Source organism: Spinacia oleracea, chromosome 5, assembly GCF_020520425.1.
Source record: "Spinacia oleracea cultivar Varoflay chromosome 5, BTI_SOV_V1, whole genome shotgun sequence".
Taxonomy (NCBI): Eukaryota; Viridiplantae; Streptophyta; class Magnoliopsida; order Caryophyllales; family Amaranthaceae; genus Spinacia; species Spinacia oleracea.
Window position 1 is genome coordinate 42,363,246 of NC_079491.1, and position 23,775 is coordinate 42,387,020.

Consider the following 23,775-nt stretch of genomic DNA (forward strand, 5'->3'; position numbering starts at 1 on the left):
GAGGAGAGAGAATTTTTTTCTTTAGTCACTGAGTTTAAGGGGAAAGGGGGGATTCTTGAAGGGAAAACCTGAAAAAAAATCGTTAAATGGGGTCACGTGCCGTGCACGTAACAGTCAACGCCGGAAAACTGGGTTTGACCGTCGTAAAATGGGTTTGGTCCCTATTCACAACAAAAAAACATGATTTGGGTCCTATCTCACAACTTTTTTTTAAAAGGTCCTTTGTCACAATTTTTGGATTATAAAAGGTCCTTTATGACAAATATTCCTATTCTTTACTTAGATTATGTTCAAGGGAGAACATAGTTTATAGCCTAACCCGATTGCATAAAACCTTAGTGAATATCCTAGTTGGTTGAACCTAAGGCGGATCCGAACGTGTTGTGGACTTTCTACGGAGGGGCGACACTTGGAGCTCTAAAGACTTGTTCTTGTTCGATTCGGGAGCAGCTAGGGAAGGCACGCATCACATTGTATGTAACCTAAATTATGCTAATTGACTATGTGGCAATTAATTTGGATTCCTGGCTTTATGGTTTTTTCGCATGAATTATATTGTTTGTATTATTCATAACCTAACAGTAATTAGTTTCACTAGATAACTAATTGAACTGAATGTTTAACTAAATGTGGACTAAGATTAACTAAATACTTTTAGTGGTTAACTAATTGATCAAGTACAGGAACTAATCAATTAAGCAAGGAAAACAATTAATTCAAAAATAAATTAAAAAAGTTAAACAGTGACATATATTAGTTAAGAATTTCAATAAAATAGTTAAATATGAACTAATTCAAAACAAATTACATAAGAACTGAATTACCTAACCTAATATGTTTTAATGCTTAATAATATGTGCCAATGCTAAACTAATGCATAGTACTTATTAACTAATTGGTTGCAGTTATATACATCACATGTTAAAAACACACATTAACCAACCAATAAAAAAAGAGGACAAAGATTATACCTATCTAACTCAATACTATGACCATCATTCTCCAAATATTTCTTTACTGTAGGTGTTTTCCTTGTCCCTTTTCTTGGACGGAGCAACGACAAAGTTTGAATCAACATGATTTTCTTTAGCCTGTTTTCTACCATGTTTTTTTGTTGGTTTAGGAACCTCAGAACAAGTCTCCTGAGGCAGCTTACCAGCTACTATTGATGCACGTGGATCCTTAACAGAAGGATTGTCCTTAGGTGTTTGTGATGCAATTTTGGTTCTCGCCATTTTTGACACTGAAAAAACACATGTCAGGAGTTAAAAATCAATTATGAAACAAAGATACAAGTGAAGTTAAACAATAAAGGAATGTTATGTATAACATAATCAATATATTTAATAAGAAAAACACTGCAACAAAGTGAAATAAATTTTATGTGTAACTAAATGATAAAAAAACTTCACTAATTGGTTAAAATACGTAACTAATTGTTTTGAATATGTAACTAATTGGTGAAGAAACTTAATGTTTAGATAATTGAAAATTATTAAAAAAGGAAAAAATAAAACTACTGATATCTTAACTAAATCAATAGAATTCCAAACTAAAACAACTGCAGTATGATAAAATCATATAAAGGATTAAAAACATAGACAAAATTGAGCAGATGAAGACCATAAAATCAACTGAAAAGAAGTTAAAACCCTAAACATGAACTGAAAACATGATAGAAAACAAAAAGAAGAAAAAAAACAAGTGGAAGCGAAGAATAAACAGAAGTCGAACAAAATGAAAACAACGAACACCAAAAGAGAAACCAAAAATCACACAAAAAGTAGAATAAACCCTAAAACTAGACGAAAAACATAAAATCGAACAAATACAAGTAAAATGTAGAGAAAATTAGGAAGAATTGAAATTAGTGAAGTAATATCACAAATCGACCTTCAAAAACCCTAGGACGAACAAAAAAAAGCAACAAAAAACAACAACACTACGAATAAATGGAAGAATCAACAAAAAAACAAAGAAGAATGAGAGAAAACTTACAGAAATTAGGCGAAATTGAAGAAGATTAAGCGACGAAACTCAGAAACCCTAGGCCAAACAGAAAAGAGCGAAAAACACAATTTAGTAAGAAAAAATGAACGAAACAACAAAAACAAAGAGAAATGAGAAAGAACTTACAGAAAAATGCCGAAATTTGAAGAAGAGTGAGCTAGGAAATGATTTCTCTCCCCTCGGATGGAAGCACGAAGAAGATGATCAGGTTTCTCTCAATTTTCTCTCTCCCAGAGTGAATAGTGAAATTCAAAATGAATCAAAAAAATCCAGAAAAAAGTATATATACGAGACCCGCGAATACAACCCCTGGGTTATTTAAAACCCATTTATCCCCGAGACACCTTTGATGGATAATGGTCTTTCCTAAAGTTTGTAGAAAAGATTAGACTAATGGTGTGAACGCGTAACACAATCGAGTTGATGTTGTGGCTTGCCACATATGATACTTTTATTTTTCTAGTGATAATTTTTTTCATTCAAAATCACTAATAATGTATAGAATAAATCATTTAATCTTTTAAAATATTTTTTATTAATATTTTTTTCATAATATTAAAGTTTTTCCTACGATGATTCATGTTAGTCGACCCCAAATCATTTTGGGACTAAGGCTTTGTTGTTGGGAAAATTTGGTAATATTAATCCAACCTTTGCCCGGTTTTCTTTTATTAATCCCACCTACGACATATTTTTTAATAATCCCACCTTTACTACCCAACGACTTTTATTAGGCTTAAGTGACCGGTAATCGGTGAAAAAGTCATCGAGATGGTGATGAATTGATGATGATGACTGAATATATCGAGAGAGAGTATTGCCACGTAGGGACATATTACCGCCTACAATAGGTTTATGACGTGTTGGGCACAATAAAAGTCGTTGGGCAGTAAATGTGGGATTATTAAAAAATATGTCATAGGTGGGCTTAATAAAAGAAAATCAGTCAAAGGTTGGATTAATATTGCCAAATTTTCCTTGTTATTGTAATACTTTTTTCATAATATTAAAGGTAATCAAAATGTTTTAAAAGTAAAAAAAAGCAGTTACAAAAAAATTAGGGTAAAATTATCGTTATTTTACACTGTTGTTTCTAATAAGAATTTGTGATAGTTTTTTCCCATTTGGTTTATAAATGTGCTCTCCTCAAGACTCTACTCGAACTCAAATTCGAACTTTTGATTGTGATTTGTGACCAGCACATTTTCTCCGTTCCTGACTCGAACCTCTGACCTCAACTTCAGAAAAGAAGTAAAATATTCTGAATTGCACCACCGCAACGCGGTGGCGTTTGAACTACTTGAATCGCCGCCAAAGTTCGCAAAACCCTAAAACCTCTGGAGAAACCACAACAATGGAGGTCAAAACCATGAACAAAGAGTCAACCAATAACGACGAGAAGATGAAGAACAAAAAAGGAGAGGGAAAAACAAGTAAAATAGCGGAATCCCAAGGTTCTGTAGGAAGAACAGCAATACCTTTGATTGAGTTTACTACTTCTGCTACTAAGACTACTAGTAATGCTTCTGCTAGCGACGGTTCGGGCATCAAAGTTTCGATGTTTGATTATACTGTTGAGAATCATTTTAAGGCAATGGATATGATCTACAAGCTTTGTGGTGAAGAGTTAAATGGTGGTTTGGTTGATGGCCAGGTTGAACGCCTAGCATCTACAATCACTTTCCTTAGGTAACTTTTTGTTGAGATTTTTCTGTGTTTTTTGATGCATGTGTTCTCCATTTAGTGTTAATTTTGAGAATTTATAGGAGAATAGTATTGTTGGTGTATAAAAATTTGTTGGAATTTGAGCGTTGGGTACTTCGTATGCACTTGAGAATGTGTGTGAATTAATAGAGTTTTACGACGTTGTAGATTGTAGAGCATGTGCAGGATTGTAACAGTTGGAAAATGAAACTTTTGTACCATATTATGTGTATATAATCCGAGACTTTACTTTTGTACAAGAAAAATGGTTGATGAGAACAAGAAAGTGTTTTGGGAGGGAGCTAGAGGGGGATAGTCTTTCTTCCCTATATTCTCCTGATCCTGTTTTTTCTCGTAATTCTATAGTAGGAGGTACTTGAGCTAAGTTCGGTTTTAAATTGTATGAAAATTTTTGGCAATGATTAAGAGTAAGTTCTTGCATAACGTCAAATATGGAGAATAGGTCGAGGGAATTATAGGGCAGGAAACATGCTTTAGTGGCTTTTGATTTAGTATATAACAATAATGTTGGCTTGCTACTAGTCTGAAAGGATTACTGAAAGCGTGAATACTTGTTTGCAGAAGTATTTCCTTACTCAATGATAAATGGTTTTGACTGAGAGTGTAGTATTTAATGAAGTCAAAAAAGTCTATCTAGCTAGAGGAACAAAAGTATATAATCCCAACAGAGATTTAGGATTGTTGTGGTGGTATCTCGGATGGATGTTGTCATATGCTGTGGTGGCCTGCTAACTTTTATATAGGGTGATTATGGTAGTAACATACCATACGTTGCTTGTGGTAATGGATAGGTGGCTCTTAGTGGGGGTGTGGGTGGTTGTAATAGCTCTTGGATGGTTTATGGACTGGGTTGGTACATTTCTTATGGGGATCGAGCAATTGTTTTAGTTACGAGGAACTCATCTTCATTCCTGCGAGGCATGGATGTGTACACAGTTCTGGAGTTGATGGATGTGGTGGTAATTTGATCCTCTGCTTTGGTATATATTTGTGGTTGGATATAGGGTGATTGTGGTAGTATACCTCATTAGTTGCAAGTGTTTAGTGGTATATAAGTTGCAGATGGTGGTGGTACATAAGTTTTCATCTTTGAATTCCAAAATTTAGTAAAAGAGCTGAAAACTTTTTATCTAATCATCATTTGATACAGCTCATTATCTCAACCCAATATCCAGTCGCTTTCACTCAATCTGCGTTTTCGCCTGCATAGAGAACTCTTTTAGATGTTTGCTAACAGAATTAGTCTACAAAAGAGAAAAAAAACAGTGCACTGCATATGGATGTTGAGTGGATTCTCGAGGAAAAAACTACTGTTTTATTGACCATAGGAAGTCTAAGAAGCAGAGAGGATGTATGTTGGTATTTTTTCCTCCATTATTCTCCAAGTAAGTGTAGCAAATTACAGCTGACCAAATTTCGACTGGCAAATGAATACTTCTCAAACAAATGCCAGTTGCTTGGTAGTATAGAGTAATTACTTTCTGTAGTCGGTTGTACTATCCTTGGCCCTTTTTGGCAATTAGAGTTTAGAGTTTAGCTGTTTAATATTTGCATTAGCCGTTATCTGTTTACCTTTGTGCTAAGCAGATTTGAATGCGGATTTAAGTTGTTGTTTATATAAACATGTTTGTTAACACAGAGAGGTTTGCTAAAAGTTGTTAACTACGAAGTATTTTAGTGTCTAAGATGACATTTATGGACATGTCTTTTATAACATTTATTTAATTTTGTTAGGTAAGAGACTAAGAGTAGTAACTGTGGACAAAAATGTCTTTTTCTATTTTGCATTAACAATCTTCTAAGCAAAAGGTTGTTGGGAGGAACTTTTTCAAAATGAGAGGTTTAAGCCCAATCCTCTTTTCAATACTCTTTTTTACCAAACACCCTTTTTAGAGGTTTTTGACTAGTTAAACCTCTAAAAAGTCCCCCAAACCTCTCTTCATCAAACATGACCCTTATTCGTTTCAACCTCAGCGTAAATCTTATACATTTGAAGTCAATGGCCCTATTTATTAAAGAGAGTTTTGTGACAAAATTAGAGGTTCGGACCACTATTAGAGGTTTGACTAGTCAAATACTCTAAGAGTGGTGTTTGGTAGGAAGAGGTTTAAGTTAGCATTTTGACCTCAAACCTCCAATTTGCAATAAGTTGCTTAGACCAACGTTTAGGTGAGAGGTTTGAAAGTACAAAATGTAATAGATGAATTTGTCCACCCCTGTTGATTCGTTGACCTACATCTCTACAACTGCTCAGTGATTTACCAAATTATATTTATATCCATGATTTACAATTAAATGAAGATAAATCTAACCCAAAAGAAGATCCAGAAAATGTATCAACCTATTTGGCAATGAACAGTAATTACAAACTTTTAATTGGATAGATAGGGATAAATATTCGTTTGGTGGATAAATATTTATTTATTGCCGTAAAAAATTAGCAAAATAGACTTCTATAAAAAAATTATGATTCATAATGTGATATACTTGGAGATATTACAATTAAAAACAATTGCAGCCACTACCAAATTGCTTCTCCACCTCAGGATTATGTTTCATGTTGAGTTCTATCAGAGGTGGTTGTTTGTTTTGAATTGTTGATGTTCACTAATAAGTGATAACTAATTATGGGAAATCGTTTAAGGGTGTTAGATGTTTGTATTTAAGGAGAAGGATGTTGATTTTTTTTTAAAGATGAATGCCGGATGGATTTTCCAAGGTGGTCGTTGCAGTGTGGATTTTGGGAGTTTGAAAGAGATATATTTTCCCTTTTTCTTTTTCTTTTTTCTTTTTACTATTATTAATAATAATTTTTCCTTTATAATTACCTAAAGAGATTTTTTTTCTATTAGGGAGGATTTTATAGTGGGTTCTTAATGTTTACATCCGTTTTTTGTAGATGTTTTTTGTTACCTCCGTTTTTTATCAATAAAACTTGTGTATATGTGATTAGATAATTATTATTCATATTATTGGTAATTAATACGGAGTAATATCATATATTAAATACTAGTATCAATAATGTCTTGACCCAGTGGTTGAGGGCCTCACATGTTCGAATCTCCCTTCCCCTGTTTGTAATTTGTATTTCTTTGTGGCTCATTTGCATCAAGAAAATATATATTAATACTAGAAGTTTATGTGATACTTCCTCCGTTCTTTTTTAGATTACACAATTCTTTAGCCACATTTGCCAATGCACGGTTTCAAACATCAATATCTTCAAATATGAATAGGAAAAAATTACTAAATGTTGATATTTAAAAAATATTAATTGAGACGAATCTAATAAGACCCCACATGATTATGTTTTTTTCTTAAGTATAAATCACAAAAGAAAGTCAAAGGAGCTTGTATAAATAGTGTTAAAATCAAATTGTGTCAACTAATAAGAAACTGAGGAAGTATTATTTATATTTCCGAAGTTGTACAATATTTGATAAATTAGCAAAGCACATTTTACATCTTAATTAATCATTAAGAAATAAAATAAATGCTACAAAAAACTAATGTCCATAAATGTTTTTTCACATAATCAAATAGTGAACAACTTTTATCAAACCTCTAGGTGTTACCAAACACGTTTATATAAACAACTAGTCAAATCCAACAAAAAGGTAATCAACTAACTGCTAATGCAAACAGTAAACAACTAAATTCCAATTGCCAAACAGGGCCAATACGTTCATGCTTAGTAATTTCAAGTTGTGAAATCAATGAGTTGTCCTTTTTAAAAAAAAATCTGTGTGATTTGCATGCTTCAAGTCAAACATTGGGATATGGAGTAGGAGACATGTGACAGAGTAATTTTCTTAATAGTTTTGGCAGTTGTCATTTGTTTCCTCCTCTCTACTGTGTACCTGTTTCATGAACATTTTATGTGTGCTTGCAGTGAGTGGAGATACTTCAATTACAATCCAAGAACTGTTCGCTTTATGTCCAAAACAGGACGTCCCAATGGGATTGAAGCTCATAATGAGATACTTTTATCTCAATTCTCATCTGCTATGGTGCCAAAGTGTGATATGGAGGTAATCCTTGCTCACAGAATACTTTGGTAATTGCTACGTTGTTAATCTAGTATAGGAACTTCCACAAATTTGACTTTGTCTGGTTATAAATGACTTCCATGGTGATGATTCTTATCTTTTGCGTTTCAGGCAGGTAAAGGTCCCAGTTCCGTATTGTCTACTGATTCCAGGTATGTGGAATTTGATAGTCTTGTCCCATAATAATCTGTCCGTCTCAAAATAAATTTCCTCATTGACCCCAGACCGGAGTGTGGACACATGCTTCTGGATGTTTGTGGGGTCACTCAAGGCAATTTCCACAGTGGTTATTATTGAACCTTGAGCGTGAAAGACAGAATATAGATTCAACTTCTTATAGAATTATGATTCTTCATTCATGCATGAAAAAAGTTGCGAACTATGTTAAATAGCTCAGGGCCAGGGACTGAAAGTTACTATACACAAAATATTTAATAGGGAATACATTAAAATTAGCACGGACATAACACAGAGAAGTTTGAAATCTACTGCTATTTATTTGATTGTAAATTGAATTACCAATAATATCTCAAATTTATATAATACTTCTTTTACTTACAGTTAACAATTGTGAATAGCATAGTTGCAAAAGGCATGGATGATTTGCACTAAGGCGATAGGGGTCCTAGAGCGTAGACATGAGGCAATGCAAAGTGAGGTGCACTTCTCAAAAATTTTAACAGTCCTTTGTTGAAATATTTTACCCAGAATCATATTTATGCAACTAAGTTATAAAATTGCTTTTTATCCATAGTGATGGGTCATTATACTATATCATATAAAATATTCGAAAATTAATTACTTTTCCAATAAAACTAGAGCACTTACAAACTTTTTCAATAACAGACTTACCAAGTTTCCCAAAAGTCTTTAAGCTACCACAGGTCAGTTCACTTAGGGCATAAGCTTTTGGGTACCTTAACTGCACCTCAGTGAAATCGCCTAGCCTAGAGCAATAAAAGTGATCTCGTTGTGTGCCTAGCGCCATCGGCAGCCTTTTCATGCCATACTCTGTAAATATGCTAGAGTTGTCCCTAAATTTGAGCTTGTTGCAGGAAAGATTTTGTCTTATATGTTGGTGGACTAGTTTGGTCATTGGATTGGTGTCCCAGGATAGATCAAGGAACAAACTCTCGTGCAAAATGTGAGGTAATAGCATTGAGCCTCCTATACACGATTTCATATCTTGTAAATTTGCCTTGTCAAGCTTTCCCTTCTGTTGTTGATTTGTACTGATGTGTAGGAAGCAATCACGTCATGGTTTTTTTTTTTTTTATATATATATATATTTTATTATAGGATTTTACTATGTTTCACAATTTCTGTATGCTTCTTTCTATTTCTACCCTCTTGTTGCTGCCTTTTTGTGTGGTAGTATGTATTGTTAATAAACATTTCTAGTTCACGGCCAATAGTGTATTGCAAATGAAGAATCCTTGTGGCCATTATTACGAATGAGTTTTGTTTAATTAGCCCCGGGTCCAAATTGGATTTCGAAATTGAATCCATGACTTTGCAGACCATCTTTGATACTCTGACCCTACCTCCTTTTACTCCACAAGGTATTTCGAAAGCTGCTGGTCAGTTTGATTAATGAACCTTCTGCCAAGTAAGGTAATGCCTTCACCTGTTCACCGCAAGAACAATTGCCATCCACTTTTTTCATATACAGATTTAAGCCTAGTCTAAGATCCAAGGAGTGGCTATGGGATGCCCCTTTCGCAATAACAATGCTCCTAATCCGAAACCACAAGTGTCTACCTCCGCAAGGAAAGGCTTAGCGGAATCTAGCATGATCAAGGTGGGATTTGAAACCATGGTATATTTAGGAGTTTGGAAGGCATCAGTAGCTCCCTTAGTCCAACCAAGGCTGTTTCTCTTCAGTTTCTCTGTTAGATGTAAAGTCATAGTGCCATACCCCGCTTCGAATTTTTTGTAATATCCTGTCAGTCCCGGAAAGCCCCGCAATTCCTTGAGGTTTGGCTGGTCCAATCAAGCACTACTTACACTGTGCTAGGTTCCGTGGATACCTCTTGTGCTGATAATATATACCTTCTCATCCTCGGCTTTGCCAAACTCACAGTTCTTGACATTTACGTACAGTTGGTCTTGTATTAAGATAGGCGAGACAACTGCCAATTGATGGGTGTGTTGCTCCTGATTCTTGCTGTAAATTAGGATATCATAAAAAATGCTAAAACTTGTGGAGAATAGGCTTTAAAACTGTGTTCATAAGCGCTTGAAATACAGCTGGAGCACTTGTAAGCCCAAAGAGGGCATTAGCCTAAATTCGTAGTGACCCTGATGACTAATGAGTAAGAAAGGTTGTCTTTGCTTCGTCACCCTCTCTCATCATATCTAATGGTGGCCTGGTTTTCGTCCAATTTTGAGAAAACTGTAGCTCCCTTAGTTCATCCAATAATTCAATTACATGTATTGAATATTTGTCCGGAACTGTGACTTTGTTGAGTGCCTTGTAATCTAAATAGAAGTGCTAACTCCCATCTTTTTCTTCAGTAAGAGACAAGACTAGAAAATGGACTGTTGGACACCCTTATTATTCCTGCCTGCACCATCTCCTCAACCAATCGCTCTATCTCATCTTTTGTGCTTGAGGGTATCGATATGATCTGACACTAGTCGGGTCTATCTCTTCGTTCAGGTTTTAAGTCTTCTGTAGATTTTCTGTGAGTCTTAGGCTCTGTTTGGCTACACTAGCTGAAATGGAGCTGAAACTGATAAGGTAACTGAAATTGAAAAGGTACCACCTGAAACTAATAAGGTGCTGAAAGTAAAAAGTTAGCTGATTATATGAACTGTTTGGTAAAACTGATTGTTTAAGTAATGCTTTTTTAGTTAATATTCGATACTCCATATCAACATTTTTACATCATACGGAGTATTAGGCATTATGTACTTGAATGGTAGACATTATGTACTTGTATTTCTTAAGTAGCATCTTATTATGTGGAGTTTGCATCCAAAAAATCTTAATACATGGAATAATACTCTTTGGCTAGTAATTAATTTTGTTTTTTCTTGCTTGATTTCTTGTGCACATCAACCAACCTGACATTTTATAAAACCAAGAAACAAAGTACTTCTTTTTTTACTCTCCCTCTTCCCCTATAGGAGTGTTGGTAAATTGCTCCTGCTTTCTTCCGTTTTCTTGCTTTCTTCCACCTCTTTTCTCTCCTCCTTTATTCAAATTTTCTTCTTTAAGATTTCCAAATTATTCATTTTAATAAAGTATAAGATTTTCCAGTAGCCATAAATTTAACCTCTGAATCACGAATCACGACTCAATTTTCATGTTCAGCTTCGTGAGTGTTTGAAGGAATATTCATATACGGAGTACTTTTTGTCAAAGTAAAGCTCATCCCAATCTTAGTTTAAAAAAGCGCGCCCAAGGCGCGCCTAGGCGCAAGGCTCACCTAGGCTTAGCCTTCGGCGCCTTGAGATCTCTAGGCTCACTGATGTCAACCAAGCGCGCGCCTTCGTGCGCCTTCGTGCGCCTTTGTGCGCCTTTGTGCGCCTTAGGTAAGGTGCAAGGTGCAGCGCCTTGTGCGCCTTCAGTCTTCAGGCGCAATAAGATGACGTGGATCTTTTATTTACATTTTTTTTCTTTTTTAATGATATAAACACACCCCATGTGACCTATCAACAGTCATATCTCTACAACCTTAGCTTTTTGGTTAGTGGAAGTAGCATAATATGAGTTAATTTTCATATTTCCAGCTTGTAATTACCGTTCTAATTTTGGCACTCCATCGACGGGATCACGCAATACTTGTGAACTGGCAAGAAAATATGGCACTCCAATAGAAATATGTTGTTTTGAGTATAAATTGTGTTAATTTTTTTCTATACCGAATTTTAAGGTTTATTAGGAAATTATGTGCGCCTTGTATCCAAAAGGCGCGCGCCTAAGCCTTGCGCCTTGCGCCTAGGCTCCATGACCCTTGTGCGCCTTAGTGCGCCTTGCGCCTTTTTAAACTAAGATCCCAATTTCTTATTTCTTTAAATCCTAATTGTTACTCTAATTCACCGGAAAACACCTCGAGTTTGCTGGAAAATTTATTAGATATTTGAAGGAATTAGCAATGTTGAATGTCAGGTATGAAGAACAGAGGAGAATTGAAGAATTTGGTATGCGTTTTGATGGATGAAGAATGATGCTAGAGCTTTATAATGGAGCGCGCAGAGGCTGAGTATCCAGAAATCATACAACTAACAACAATATTTGATAAAGAAGAAAAATGGAGCTGAAATGTGAGAACCTATGTTACTCAGACACGGGTGTCGGTGTCGTGTCCGACACGGGTGTCGGAGTATCCGACACTTCGATCCAACCCCGACACGGTCAAAGGGGTGTCTTGACTTGTTTTTTAGACACCGCTCTAATACAAAGTGTCGGATAAAAACACGACACTTTTATTTTTAAATACAAAAGAAATTGTTAAATTAAAAAAATTAGGCATTAAATTATTAATAAAAGCCTATGTTACTCCGACACTCCATTTGACGGTGGGTGTCGGTGTCGACACGACCCGATCCGCGACACGACACTCGACACGTGCCTGGGGAGGTGTCGACACCAGTGTCGGAAAAGAGTCCAATTTGAAGTGTCGAAATCGGGAGTAGAAAGAAAAATTCGAAACCCTAGATCTAGAAATTGAAGGTGGGGAGAAGCGAGAGAAGAACAATTATGTTGGGGCTTTTGTTGTTGAAGAAAAAACGCCTAGATTGCACTCTTTGATTCTGATTTTCACCGATAATTGACTGTTTGAGAGTCTTCCATGGTTGTCTTCGTTTCCTTCCGGTCATTTTTCTGCCTTATGCTGAGTTATGCGTTGTTGGTGATGGTGAGTGACTGAGTGGTGGACTGGACTTTCCAAACTTATTCTTTTTTTTTACCCTTTTTCAAAATACCCTAGGCCTACCCGTATACTTCGTAATAAATAAAAGAAAGGAAAAGATGGGAAGTGGGGAACAAACCCACGTGCTCACTGATAACTTTACAAAAAGTTAGCATTTTCTTTTTTTTTCATTTGTTTCTTACTTTTTCAATTCTTTGTACTTTTAAACTCTTTAGGATAGATTTTATCCTGCTTTAGAATTTTAACTTAAACTTAATTAATATTTTTATTTTCATTTTTTTTTATATAATTATATTATTTAACACTATTTTTGTAGTTTTTATTAAAAGTGTCGATTTTTTTTCCGACACTTGCAAGCGAACCGTGTCTAAAAAAAAGGTCAAGACACTCCTTTGACCGTGTCGGAGTGTCTGCAAATATTTGGATCGGAGTGTCAGATACTCCGACACCTTGTCGGACACGACACCGACACCCGTGTCTGAGTAACATAGATAAAAGCTACTTAAATATCTAAATGCAAAATTTATTAAAGTAAACTAACAATAAATGAAATACAGGAAAAAAAAAAACTAAAAAAAATGAATGGGAAACATACTCCCAGGCACATGGGTTTGTCATCACTCTACAATAAATGAAAAACAAAAAAAAAAAAAGTAAAATAAAACATTGAGTGGGAAAGGTAGGCAGTAGGCACGTGGGTTTATCTACTTCCCACACCACACCTTTACTTTAGTAACAAAAAAGTAAAAAAGAAAAAGTTAGAAACCGTCCACCTTCCCCACCCAGGCAAAATTGCAGAAACAACTCACACACCAAAACGACGGGATTGAAGCCATGGCTATGGTTGTTTCTCAAAGAGTTAATTTTTAACGAAAAACAAAATTGAAGAGGGAATTCAAATCGTTTTTTCTTCTACAATAAAAGCCCCAACAATATTTTTCTTTTCTCGCCTTCTCCGACCGTCAATTACTAGAGCTAGGGTTTCGAATTCTTCAAGATCTACTGTCTTTGGTTATGGGTAAGACAAATTTTAACACCTATACGATGTATATCTTAATCTTGAATGATAAGTTTTGAATTTTTTTTTCTACTTTCTTTTTTCTCCTTCCGATTCCGACACTGTATTCGGGACACTTTTCCGACATCGGTGTCGACACCTCCCCGGACACGTGTCGAGCGTCGTGTCGCGGGTCGGGTCGTGTCGACACCGACACCAGCCGTCCGAGGGAGTGTCGGAGTAACATAGGTGAGAACTAATTTTCAGACGTTACTCCAAGTAACGTCTGAATTTCAGTATACATTAGGACCTGAAATGTAACTTATGTTGTTTGCCAAACACCTCTAAAATGATAAGGTTCAAAAAAATTCAGTCAACTAATCATTTAAGTCACCTGAAATGAGTTACCAAACAGAGCCTAGAAGAATGTTAGTGATTTCTTAGTTTAGCTCTGTCAGGTAAACTATCAGGAGGTGATGCTGTAGTTCTGTAGGTCTGCTCTCACTGTAACCTTGGCTTTTCAAGTTCCATTTTGGTTCATTAATAAAATCTTATTAATTGCCAAAAAATAAACTGACCCATTGCAATTTCTTCTGGAACACTCGCCACTGGGCATGGAGAGAAGCAGAAGTGAGAGAACTGAATTGACGGCAGAATAGTACCTTCAATTCCTGCCAACGGTGGATAGGGTGATAACAGTGCTCCCACTGATACCATCAGGGTTTGAAGACCCATCGAAGAGAGGCATATGAAGTTGGACCCACCAGATACGCCAAGGCTACCGAAATTCTCGGAGCCATCACCATGGGACGGTCTTCTACCACCATCAAAGGTGGGTTCATAGTATGGGTGTTCAGACTGTTCACGCATGAACCGTTCGAAGCTAAACCCTACCTGAGAATTCTTAACCACTCATTCACCTACGGCTGGTTAATTGGCCAATGCCAGCTAGCTGGAATCACGGTCTGCCAAAACTTCGTGATAAGTTGCCTGAACCCCTCTCTCATCTATTCCAGCATTTCTTCCTGAAACACAGATTTGAACTCAACGAGTTCCGGAGTGAAGGAATGCTTCTGCCTTGCAATCTTGATTTCGACTATGTCGACTCGCTGAGGAACCGTTAGCGCCATTGTTGTTCCAGGAAGGTTACTTCTCTATAAACTATGAAAAACAGAAGGGAAGTAATAAGATCAAAGCAACGCGCCAATGCACAAAAAAAGTGGAAGATTAGGCTGATTGTATTATTATGGATTTCAATTACAATCTTCACATTCGAGAGATCGAACTCTCCCAGACATTCTCTCACTACAATATTCTGAATACCCCTCATGCTAGACTCCTTCCCTTGTTTATTCTTCACTAACAACTCAGCTTATCTAGCAAATTAGTTCTATATTTCTTCTGACTACCCTTCCTTTAATCAGATGTAACTAACTGCTTGCTGTATTCTCTTTCTTGTCCTTCCTAACATACGCCAGCAGGCTGGGAGCATTAAACTAGTTCCTTGCATTTTGCTTCCATTTTATGCTCAAAGTTTGACCAAACAATCATGCATATCTGATTTTTTTGGATGGAAGATCTTCATTAAGCTGTCACTGAATATATTCTTCTTCTCTTTGTTACTGTTTTCTTAAATTTAGTCATGTCATTTCTGCTACAGTGTTTACATATAAACTACTTGCGTGTTTTCTTCCAATGATAGTCCAATAATGAAAATTGGACTGGTGGAGCATTGGAGCTAAAACATTGATGAGATTTTTATTTACCATGTCATGCTTGTTTTGGAGTCACAAGTCCAACCACTGGCAGGGGTTAGAATAATAAGTTGTGTTTTAACATGTTATTCTTATACTATGCATTCTTTTTCGGTTGTCTTGTCTCTCAGTTTATTGCTGTTGCTGCCCATCCTCCTGATTCAACTTACCACAAGCTTGGAGATCCACGTATTGGCCGAGGGATGATTCAGATATGGTGTCTATTAAACTGTACATCAAACGATGTTATGCAAGCTCCTGTAGGGAGCATAAAACGGAAATATCAAACCAATAAGGTTGCAAATAAGGGAGAGAGTAAAGTCAGCAAACCCGTGAGGCCTAGAGGAAGACCTAGAAAGAATCCAATAGAGAAAATTACTGTCAAAGACCCTGAATGTCAGATCAGTCCACCTCTTGATATTCAGCTTCCAGAAAATATATTAGAGGTGCGTCCTGCTAATGAAATCATGCTGAGCACTCATGCCTCCCAGGATACATCAACTCTTATCAGTAAAGCAAAAGAAAAACATCAAATTATTGTGGTTTCTAAGGAGGAAAACATACAAAAGAAACCCAGAGGAAATGTTAGAAAGAGTGCAATTAAGAATTCGATTGAAGATTCTGAATACCAGTTTATACCAGCTCTTGCTGTTCGGCTTTCAGAACATTCATCGAATGGGCCTCCTGTGGATGAAAATATACGGATTGACCCTTCTCCAAGGAAAGGAACGCAAAGAAAAAGGAAAGCTGTCCATAATGAAAATGTTACAGTGGATGAAATTTCAAGAATTCTCAATTCTGATGGACGGTCTTTTGAAGCTCCTAACATTGAGTTTCCAGAAAGTATGGAAAACATTTCCGTAACAGAAGATAATTTATTGAATGCCTCAGGGCCTCTTGAACAAACTGGTAAAAGGCGTACCAGTAAAAGAGTGCTTGCATCTGATATGGATTGCACTCTTGCAGTGTTGAGGAGAAGGTTGAGTAACAAGTCAAAAGCATGTAATAACTTAGACCTTGACAACAGTGGTTTGCCAATTGAAAATTTGGGTGAGGGACCTTCTCTAGCAAGTCTAGACGAAACTTACTTTCAACAAGGTAATATGGTATCAGGAGGAGATGCTGTTACTGGTCTCCCAGTTCTGAGTTCCGGTGGTGGTCATATCCTAGAGGATGTTATTCTCCCTAGAGTTGTCTTGTGCCTGGGTCATGATGGAAAGGTTGCATGGGATGTGAAATGGCGCCCCCCAGCTGATGCTGATGAATCTGTTAACAGGCATAGATTGGGCTATCTTGCTGTTGTTCTTGGGGATGGATCTGTGGAAGTGTAAGATCCCTGTGTTTCCCTCTCCATCTACAATTTAATATATCTTTGCGATTCGTCAACTTCTTACCCGCTTTTATAAATAAGTCTATTGTCTCGTATTATCAGCACTTCCTCCTGCTGTCTGGTTTGCACAAAAGTTAGACACACAGTGTCACGGTTCCCTTTTTGATGGTCATAATGTGTGGTGCACTCTTGCCTATGGTTGACAAGGGTTCAAGCCATGTGCAAGATTCGTGACTGAGCATGGCTACTTCACACAAGCAACAGAAAAGTTGTTGCATGTTGGCGGGATTTTTTCGATGAGCGCCAATTTTGAATACACAAAAACAACAGTTAAAAAAAGTTGTATTTTGAATCCTTGCTGACTTGTACTCCTAACTAAAATTGAATCTGGCTTAAGGGATTTTGTTAGTAAATTAGCCCAAAAAGAGGCTTATAATTGCTGTCCCACACGATTCAGTAACAAAGTAGAAAACTTAATTCATCTATTTCCAAGAGTTGATGAGTAGAAAATGCTTAACCAGCTGGTTTGATAGCTTACTAAACATTGACACAACAGTCAAACTGTATTATTCCGGAGTACATAATTTTTGACCGGAAACAAAAATTATTGAGCTATATGAATGTTTTGTCTACTAAAATTTATTTTACCTTGCTCGGTTGATTTTACTGATTAATGAGGCCAAACCCCTGCATGTGGTAGACTTGTTTGGTTTTGTATAGGTGCATATCATATCCTCTTTGCGTCATTTGTCAGCGCACTAAAATTTAAAAACTTGTCTTAGGTGTCTTTCTGACCAAACACCTAATAAAGTCTTCTAGGTTGCTGTTTAATATGAAAACACAGGATTGAATAACTAACTTGGTTTTACACTGATGAACGCTTCTTGAATGCCTGATGTCAAGTTGAAGCAATCTTCCTTTCCATAATTTGCTAAAGCTGGCGATCATTTGCAGGTGGGAAGTTCCTTCTCCTCAAATAATTAATTGTATCTATGCATCTCGACATGCAAAGGATGCAGATCCTCGAGATCCTCGTTTTGCAAAATTGAAGCCCGTATTCCGATGCTCAGTATTAAAGTATGGTGATAGACAGAGGTAAACTGCATCTGAGATCTGTTCACTTAAATTTATTGCCCCTAAGCAGATTTATATGAATGGTAAGAATTTTAATGTTGAAATTTACATCAGCCTTTTAAGGACCAACTAATTGTATAATGTCTGATGTCTTTTTAGATCCATGTTTCAAGCCCTTTGCATGTAAATGTTATGGTCACAACATACTGTGTAAATGAAAAATAATTTCACTGTCTAGTGGTCGTTTGGCGACAGCTGTTGCATGAGATACTCTCTACTTTTATGAATACATAAAATCTTAGGCGTGCTTTAGGACACTTAGGGTCAGAGGTTCATTTGTGGAACCATGTGTCTCTTAATTGAACCTTCTTTTCCCAAAGTTTTCCTAAAAAGGAATGTTATGCTAGCCATTTAACTATTGGCGTGTTCAATGTTCTGATTTTGTAATACTATATTTTATCTTTTGGGATTAAGGTTTCGATATTTTTGTATGTATCTTTTTCGAGGTAGGGGGGCGGAGAAGTTTGTGATATAGTCCATTAGATCGGAAGCGCCTTGCCATTCATGCTTAGTCCTAAGGTTCATTATGGGTATGAGCCTATGACTGGCAAAGAGGTATTTATGCTTGGACTTTAGGTATTCTATCTTTGCACTTCCCGTAAATTAGAATACCTGAAACAAGCTGGGCCAGCTGGCTAGTTATTGTTGTAGATAGATGGTATCCCTGCCATACATATTGGTGGACATCAAATCGTCTGCATTATTTGAAAATACAACTTACAACTGTAATAAGTGTCTTTTTTCTCATGTATTTACAACTGAAAATACATGGATTTTTGGCAATATACGTATTGTTGGATATAAAATCGTCTGATTATTTGAAAATACAACTTACAACTGTAACAAGTGTCTTTTTTCTCATGTACATTGACTTTTGTCAACTTGTAGTTAACCTTTGTGAACTTTGCAGTATGCCTCTGATTGTGGAATGGTCGGCTTCTCCTCCACACGATTTGATATTGGCTGGATGTCATGATGGAGTGGTAGGAATTCAGTCATTTAATGCGTTACATGTCAGTTGTAGGCATATTCGCCTTTTCATAAAGCCTTTATCTTTGTTTCCCATGTACTGTCTGTCTCCTTACCCCTTGTTTAGTTCACCTAATTGTAGGAATGATTTGAGTTATTTCAAACCAAGATGAAACCAAATCTAAGGAAACCAAGATCAAACCAAATCTAAGGTCTGGTCAGAAAAAATCAGGATCAGACCAAAGTAGACCTGAAAATTTATTTTACAAGTTATTACTATACAATTTTATTGTTGTTTTTTTTTAAAAATTTATTATTATTAGGAAAAATTGACATCAACAGTGTGTCACTCCCAACTAAGGCTAGTGTAAAAGGCTTGATTAACTCCTGGGGTCCTGGTTGTCCCAACTTTTAGGGTGTCTTCTCAAACTAGTTCTCATCCATAATTAAACTCCTATTAGTATTTAGTAAGGCTACATATCTTGTTTTCATTTGCCAATTGAATTTTTAAGAGAAAAAGAGTTAACCCACCTCCCTCTCTTTTTCTCCTACGCTCGTCCATCTACACATCCCACTATCAGCAACAACCCCTCATTTATCACCAACAACCCCTCTGCTCACCCTTCCCCTTTGTGGAATCCCATCCCCCTCTCCTCCTACCTTCTCCGACAGCCCCTCACCTCCCCTCCTTACCCGTTCTCAACCTTTCTTCTCCATAAGTCAGCCGGCCTCCCCTCCCATCACAATCTTCATCCACCCACAGAACTATTACTCTTATCCCATTTTTTGGGCCACGTGCTAGGAGGGGGCGGAGGAGAGATGGAGGTGAACGGGTCTCCAGTGATGGGGTGGAGAAGGTCGCCGGGGATGGGAAGGAGGTGTTGTGGGGTTAAGTGGAGAGAGAAAGAAGGCTGGTGGCTGGGGGCTGGAGTAGGAGGGGGTTGGGTAGAGAGGGGGGAAGGAGGATCAAATTTATTTTTTATAATATAGCAAATCATATAGCTAATAAAAAATGCGACGTGGCTTTATTGGCCTGTCAAGGAGGTTAATGATGATTGAGGAGTTGAGGACTGTTTTGAGAACGCACCGCTAGAAGTTGGGACTATTCTTGGTTATAAAAAATTGAAACCTTTTAAAGTAGACCGACCAATATTAGGAGTGTGGATGTAAAAAAAATTATTCTTTTTGTTGCTGTTTATTAATTTTGGCTAGTCCAGTTGTTTGTGAGTCTAAAAGGGTTGAAGACTAATTTTCCTACGCTTTTGCATGCTCTTTGTACTCCTATGCAGGTTGCTTTGTGGAAGTTTTCTGTAGATGTCCCATCTGAAGGTACAATTACTATGAGTGATTGACCTACACTACTGTCATCACCAATTGATTTTTTAATTTGTAATATATGTTTTTGGCTTTAGGGCCAAGTAGTTCAGGGGTTGAGCTAACCGGTAACCAGTACCGCTTTCCTGTTTGTATTATGAATGCTGTTTTTGTCAACAGATGCCAGACCTCTGCTGTGCTTTAGTGCTGAGACAGGTCCTATTAGAGCCCTTACTTGGGCCCCATATGAAGGGTAGGTTAACTATGATTGATATTTCAGTTTTTTTTTTCTTCTCCATAGACTAGTTGCGGGCTACTGTACTTTGAAACAAAACCTTGTATGCATTTGCATTTATTGAAGAGTTTTATCTTTATAGGGTGGTATTCTGTGACTTCTATCATTGATGTCTTAGTTTCTCAGGTTTATCCTGTGTGAAACTCATCTGTGTATGCTTTACTCTGTACAATGTGGTTTCTTTAATCTGAATGTAGAAAATTATTTGTTATTACGGAATAGTACTTACTTTTGTTATACAATGATAGATACTCGCTAGAGTATATAAAAATCTGAAGTTAGGTATTAAATGTAGATCACTAACTGTCAAAGATCCAGGCTATATTTTGCCCGATCTCTGATATGTCAATTAATGATGAGTAACCAATAATCTTCTAGACCCAAAAGTTTACTTTTATTCCCATCCCCTCCGCATTATGTCTGGCTGTCTCTCCGAAAACGGGTGCGGAATCACAAATCTCACTTAGATTTTAAATGAGGACCGGATATTGTAGAGATGGTAGTGAGTACTTCTATTGAGCCAAAAGGGAGACTTAAGTGTATGTTTCGTTTCCTTTCTAAATTTTCTGGAGGAGTAATGTAACAGGCTTTTATCTTGAATGGACAAAAACTGTGCCGCTTTGATCGATTTTTGATGAGCAATAACACAGATTTTTATCCATGGCACTCTTGATCAGCTACTTTGGATATATAAGCATAATGGTTTAGTGAACCATAATGTTCAGTGACCTTTTTTGTTTATTGCTTTTCATGTTAGTTACATTTTTATTTAGGGATACCTAATATTTCCTCTTTCTTTTTCAGTGATCCGGAGAGCTCAAATATAATTGTCACTGCTGGGCATGCAGGGCTGAAATTCTGGGACTTGCGGTAATGTCGTAGATAATTGTTTCCCCTTCATTTTGCAATAATTGTGCCGTTTTAAGAAAAATGATTGAAGTATGATTGGAAAATATTCAGGAAACAATGATGTCATGTACTTGCACTAGTGATGACTGTATGAAAGACTCTGGACGGAGTTTCTTTTTGTGATACCTTGTAATCTTGTATGTTTCACCACCTTATTATGGGTCTAAAGTGCACCTTCCCGTCCCCACCCCCACCCCTCCAAATAGTGAAATAAGGAAGATATGTTGTGTCTATCTTTTGCCATTTGGAGTCTGCAGTTAAATTCTGGAGGTTGGCCTGTTACGCATAAATAAATAACCTGACTAGTGAGTACTTCTTTTGGTCACCTGCAGTGATCCGTTCCGGCCTCTGTGGGATGCAAATCCCTCACAGCGTTTCATATATGGTCTTGATTGGGTGCCTGATCCAAGGTATGATCTTTGGAACACATTATACTAATTTGTGTTGCTAAAATTTTTGTACTTTATTAGGTCCTGTGCATGCACGGATATTCTAAAATTATTTGACCAACTTTTTATAATAGATTATTTGAAATATTTCTTTTCCTAAAGTTAGTACATACTCCTTCCGTCCCTTAATACTCTCCCCACTTTCCTTATAAAATTGTCCCTTAATACTCGCCCCGTTTATATAATGCATACTTTTACTAATATTATATCATTTCTCTCACTTAACTTTGGACCCCACATATATTCATACTTCGTAAAGAACATTAAACAATTCAATCCCACACACCCCTACCCCTTTATGTGACACATTGCCCACTAACTATATTAAAAAAATACCCCACTTTCAATTATCATCTAATAAATTAATAAGTCAACTAAATTACCTAAAACTCTATGCCGGTCAAACCGGGGCGAGTATTAAGGGGAGTAGTTAATAAATCTTAAACATACTCCTTAATCATCTTATCCGGAGTATGCAATTTTCGTCCTACTATATCTTACATATTTTATATGCTTGATATGTTAATTTAACCAAAATATTCGATATTCTAATATGTTGATTCGACCAAACTGTTGAGTAATTATATTTCCCATTATTAATATAGATTTGACTAAAATGTTACCAAAAATCATTTTTAGAAAATTATTATTATGTGGCATATATTATTTCCATAATCTTTAAAAAGTAAATAATAGATTTTTTAGGAAAAGAGTTGGTTGGAAAATTTTGCACCAGGAAGTGACACGTAAAACCGGACTCCCATTGTCTGTTTCAGTACAATGTAATAGATTATACACATGCTACTTTTGTGCGAATGTTATTTGTGTTCCAGAAACTCATTTACTACTTTGTTACAACAACAACAACAACAACAAAGCCTTAGTCCCAAAATGTTTTGGTGTCGGCTAACATGAATCGTCGTAGGAGATCGTCATTGTCACCAATCAAACCAGGATCGTCATTTACTATTTTGTTGTACTAAATAATTTTCTATTGGTCTATTAAAACTGGTCTTTATAGACCAAGTAAAACTGGTCTATAAAAGGATAAGACCAAGTAAATTTGGACCTCCCATACCATCCTTCGGCAGGATCCACTTTGATTGTTGATATGGTGATAGTACTTCCTTGCCATTAAAACGTCTTTTGGAATTGGATATACTTCCTTAAGGTCAACAATGTGCCTAATTTCTTAAAACGTTGGAAATGGGTGCACTACCACCAAGTGATTTCAGTATATCTGCACACTATATCTGCACACTGGCGCTCATAGGCTGGGGTTGGCGTACTTCTTGACTCATCCACATATCCACCCAACTCCCTTATTGTGCTCACTCTAGAAGGATTTCTGGTGGTAATATGGGAAAAACACCGAGTTAGCTATTGTCAAAATGGGGAGGGTGTTATACGGAAATTAAATAAGTTAGTTATTAGATGTTGTGAGCAATAAGCAAGTGGGTAGCTCATGCTGATCCAATAAATAAGGGAGGGAAAGCTGTAATGGAGGTTATGCAGATTGCCGAGAGTTCTGTCTAAGAATTTCTCCAAATTCTTTTATCTTGATTTTTTCTTCAATTCCTTCTTAGACCCCCCCTTACCCCGCTTCTTTCGGGAGCCTCTTTTAGGCAATGGGGTAATGATAATGATTCCTTCTTAGACCCCGTTTGGCCAAGCTTCTGGGCCAGTTTATAGGGTCTTGGAGCTAAAAATTGGCCAAACAAAGGCTATTTTGTAAAGTTGTTTTAGCGTCTCTAGAAGCTCGCTGGGCAAAAATTTAGCTTTAGAAGTAGAAGCTCCCAATTGGAGCTTCTCCTTCTAGTTTCTCGGGGATCCCTTTAAGCCAATAAATGAATTTTGATCCTAGACCAATATGCCCCTAAAAAAATATAGAAGACCATTTGTCCTCATATAATCTATCCCAAAATTGCGACAGTTTACATATAGGCAAATAGGAAAATGG

General features: G+C 36.6%; 1 protein-coding gene and 1 long non-coding RNA gene across 9 annotated transcripts in view; one reads left to right on the forward strand and one right to left on the reverse strand.

The window, feature by feature from the left end:
• Positions 1–894: 894 nt before the first annotated feature.
• LOC130460581 (uncharacterized) lies at positions 895–2,592 on the reverse strand. Its single transcript, XR_008920421.1, has 3 exons — positions 2,137–2,592; positions 1,999–2,046; positions 895–1,243 (listed from the first exon to the last, which is right to left on the reverse strand). It is a non-coding gene; the product is annotated as an uncharacterized lncRNA (long non-coding RNA).
• A 535-nt stretch (positions 2,593–3,127) lies between these two features.
• The window catches only part of LOC110799342 (uncharacterized), a 47,332-nt gene continuing 26,684 nt past the window's right edge, over positions 3,128–23,775 (forward strand). For 2 of the 8 annotated variants that reach the window (XM_056830466.1, XM_056830467.1), the window contains exons 1-11: positions 3,132–3,699; positions 7,628–7,766; positions 7,896–7,936; positions 8,840–8,933; positions 15,547–16,742; positions 17,700–17,840; positions 18,790–18,862; positions 20,138–20,177; positions 20,343–20,415; positions 21,262–21,327; positions 21,699–21,776. In XM_056830466.1, coding sequence (XP_056686444.1) covers positions 3,365–3,699; positions 7,628–7,766; positions 7,896–7,936; positions 8,840–8,933; positions 15,547–16,742; positions 17,700–17,840; positions 18,790–18,862; positions 20,138–20,177; positions 20,343–20,415; positions 21,262–21,327; positions 21,699–21,776 — 2,276 coding nt within the window. In that variant the 5' untranslated portion in view covers positions 3,132–3,364. Of the gene's footprint in view, positions 3,700–7,627; positions 7,767–7,895; positions 7,937–8,345; positions 8,443–8,839; positions 8,934–15,546; positions 16,743–17,699; positions 17,841–18,789; positions 18,863–20,137; positions 20,178–20,342; positions 20,416–21,261; positions 21,328–21,698; positions 21,777–23,775 lie in introns of those variants that run through there. The other 6 variants (XM_056830469.1, XM_056830470.1, XM_022004594.2 and 3 more) reach the window with 6 other exon arrangements.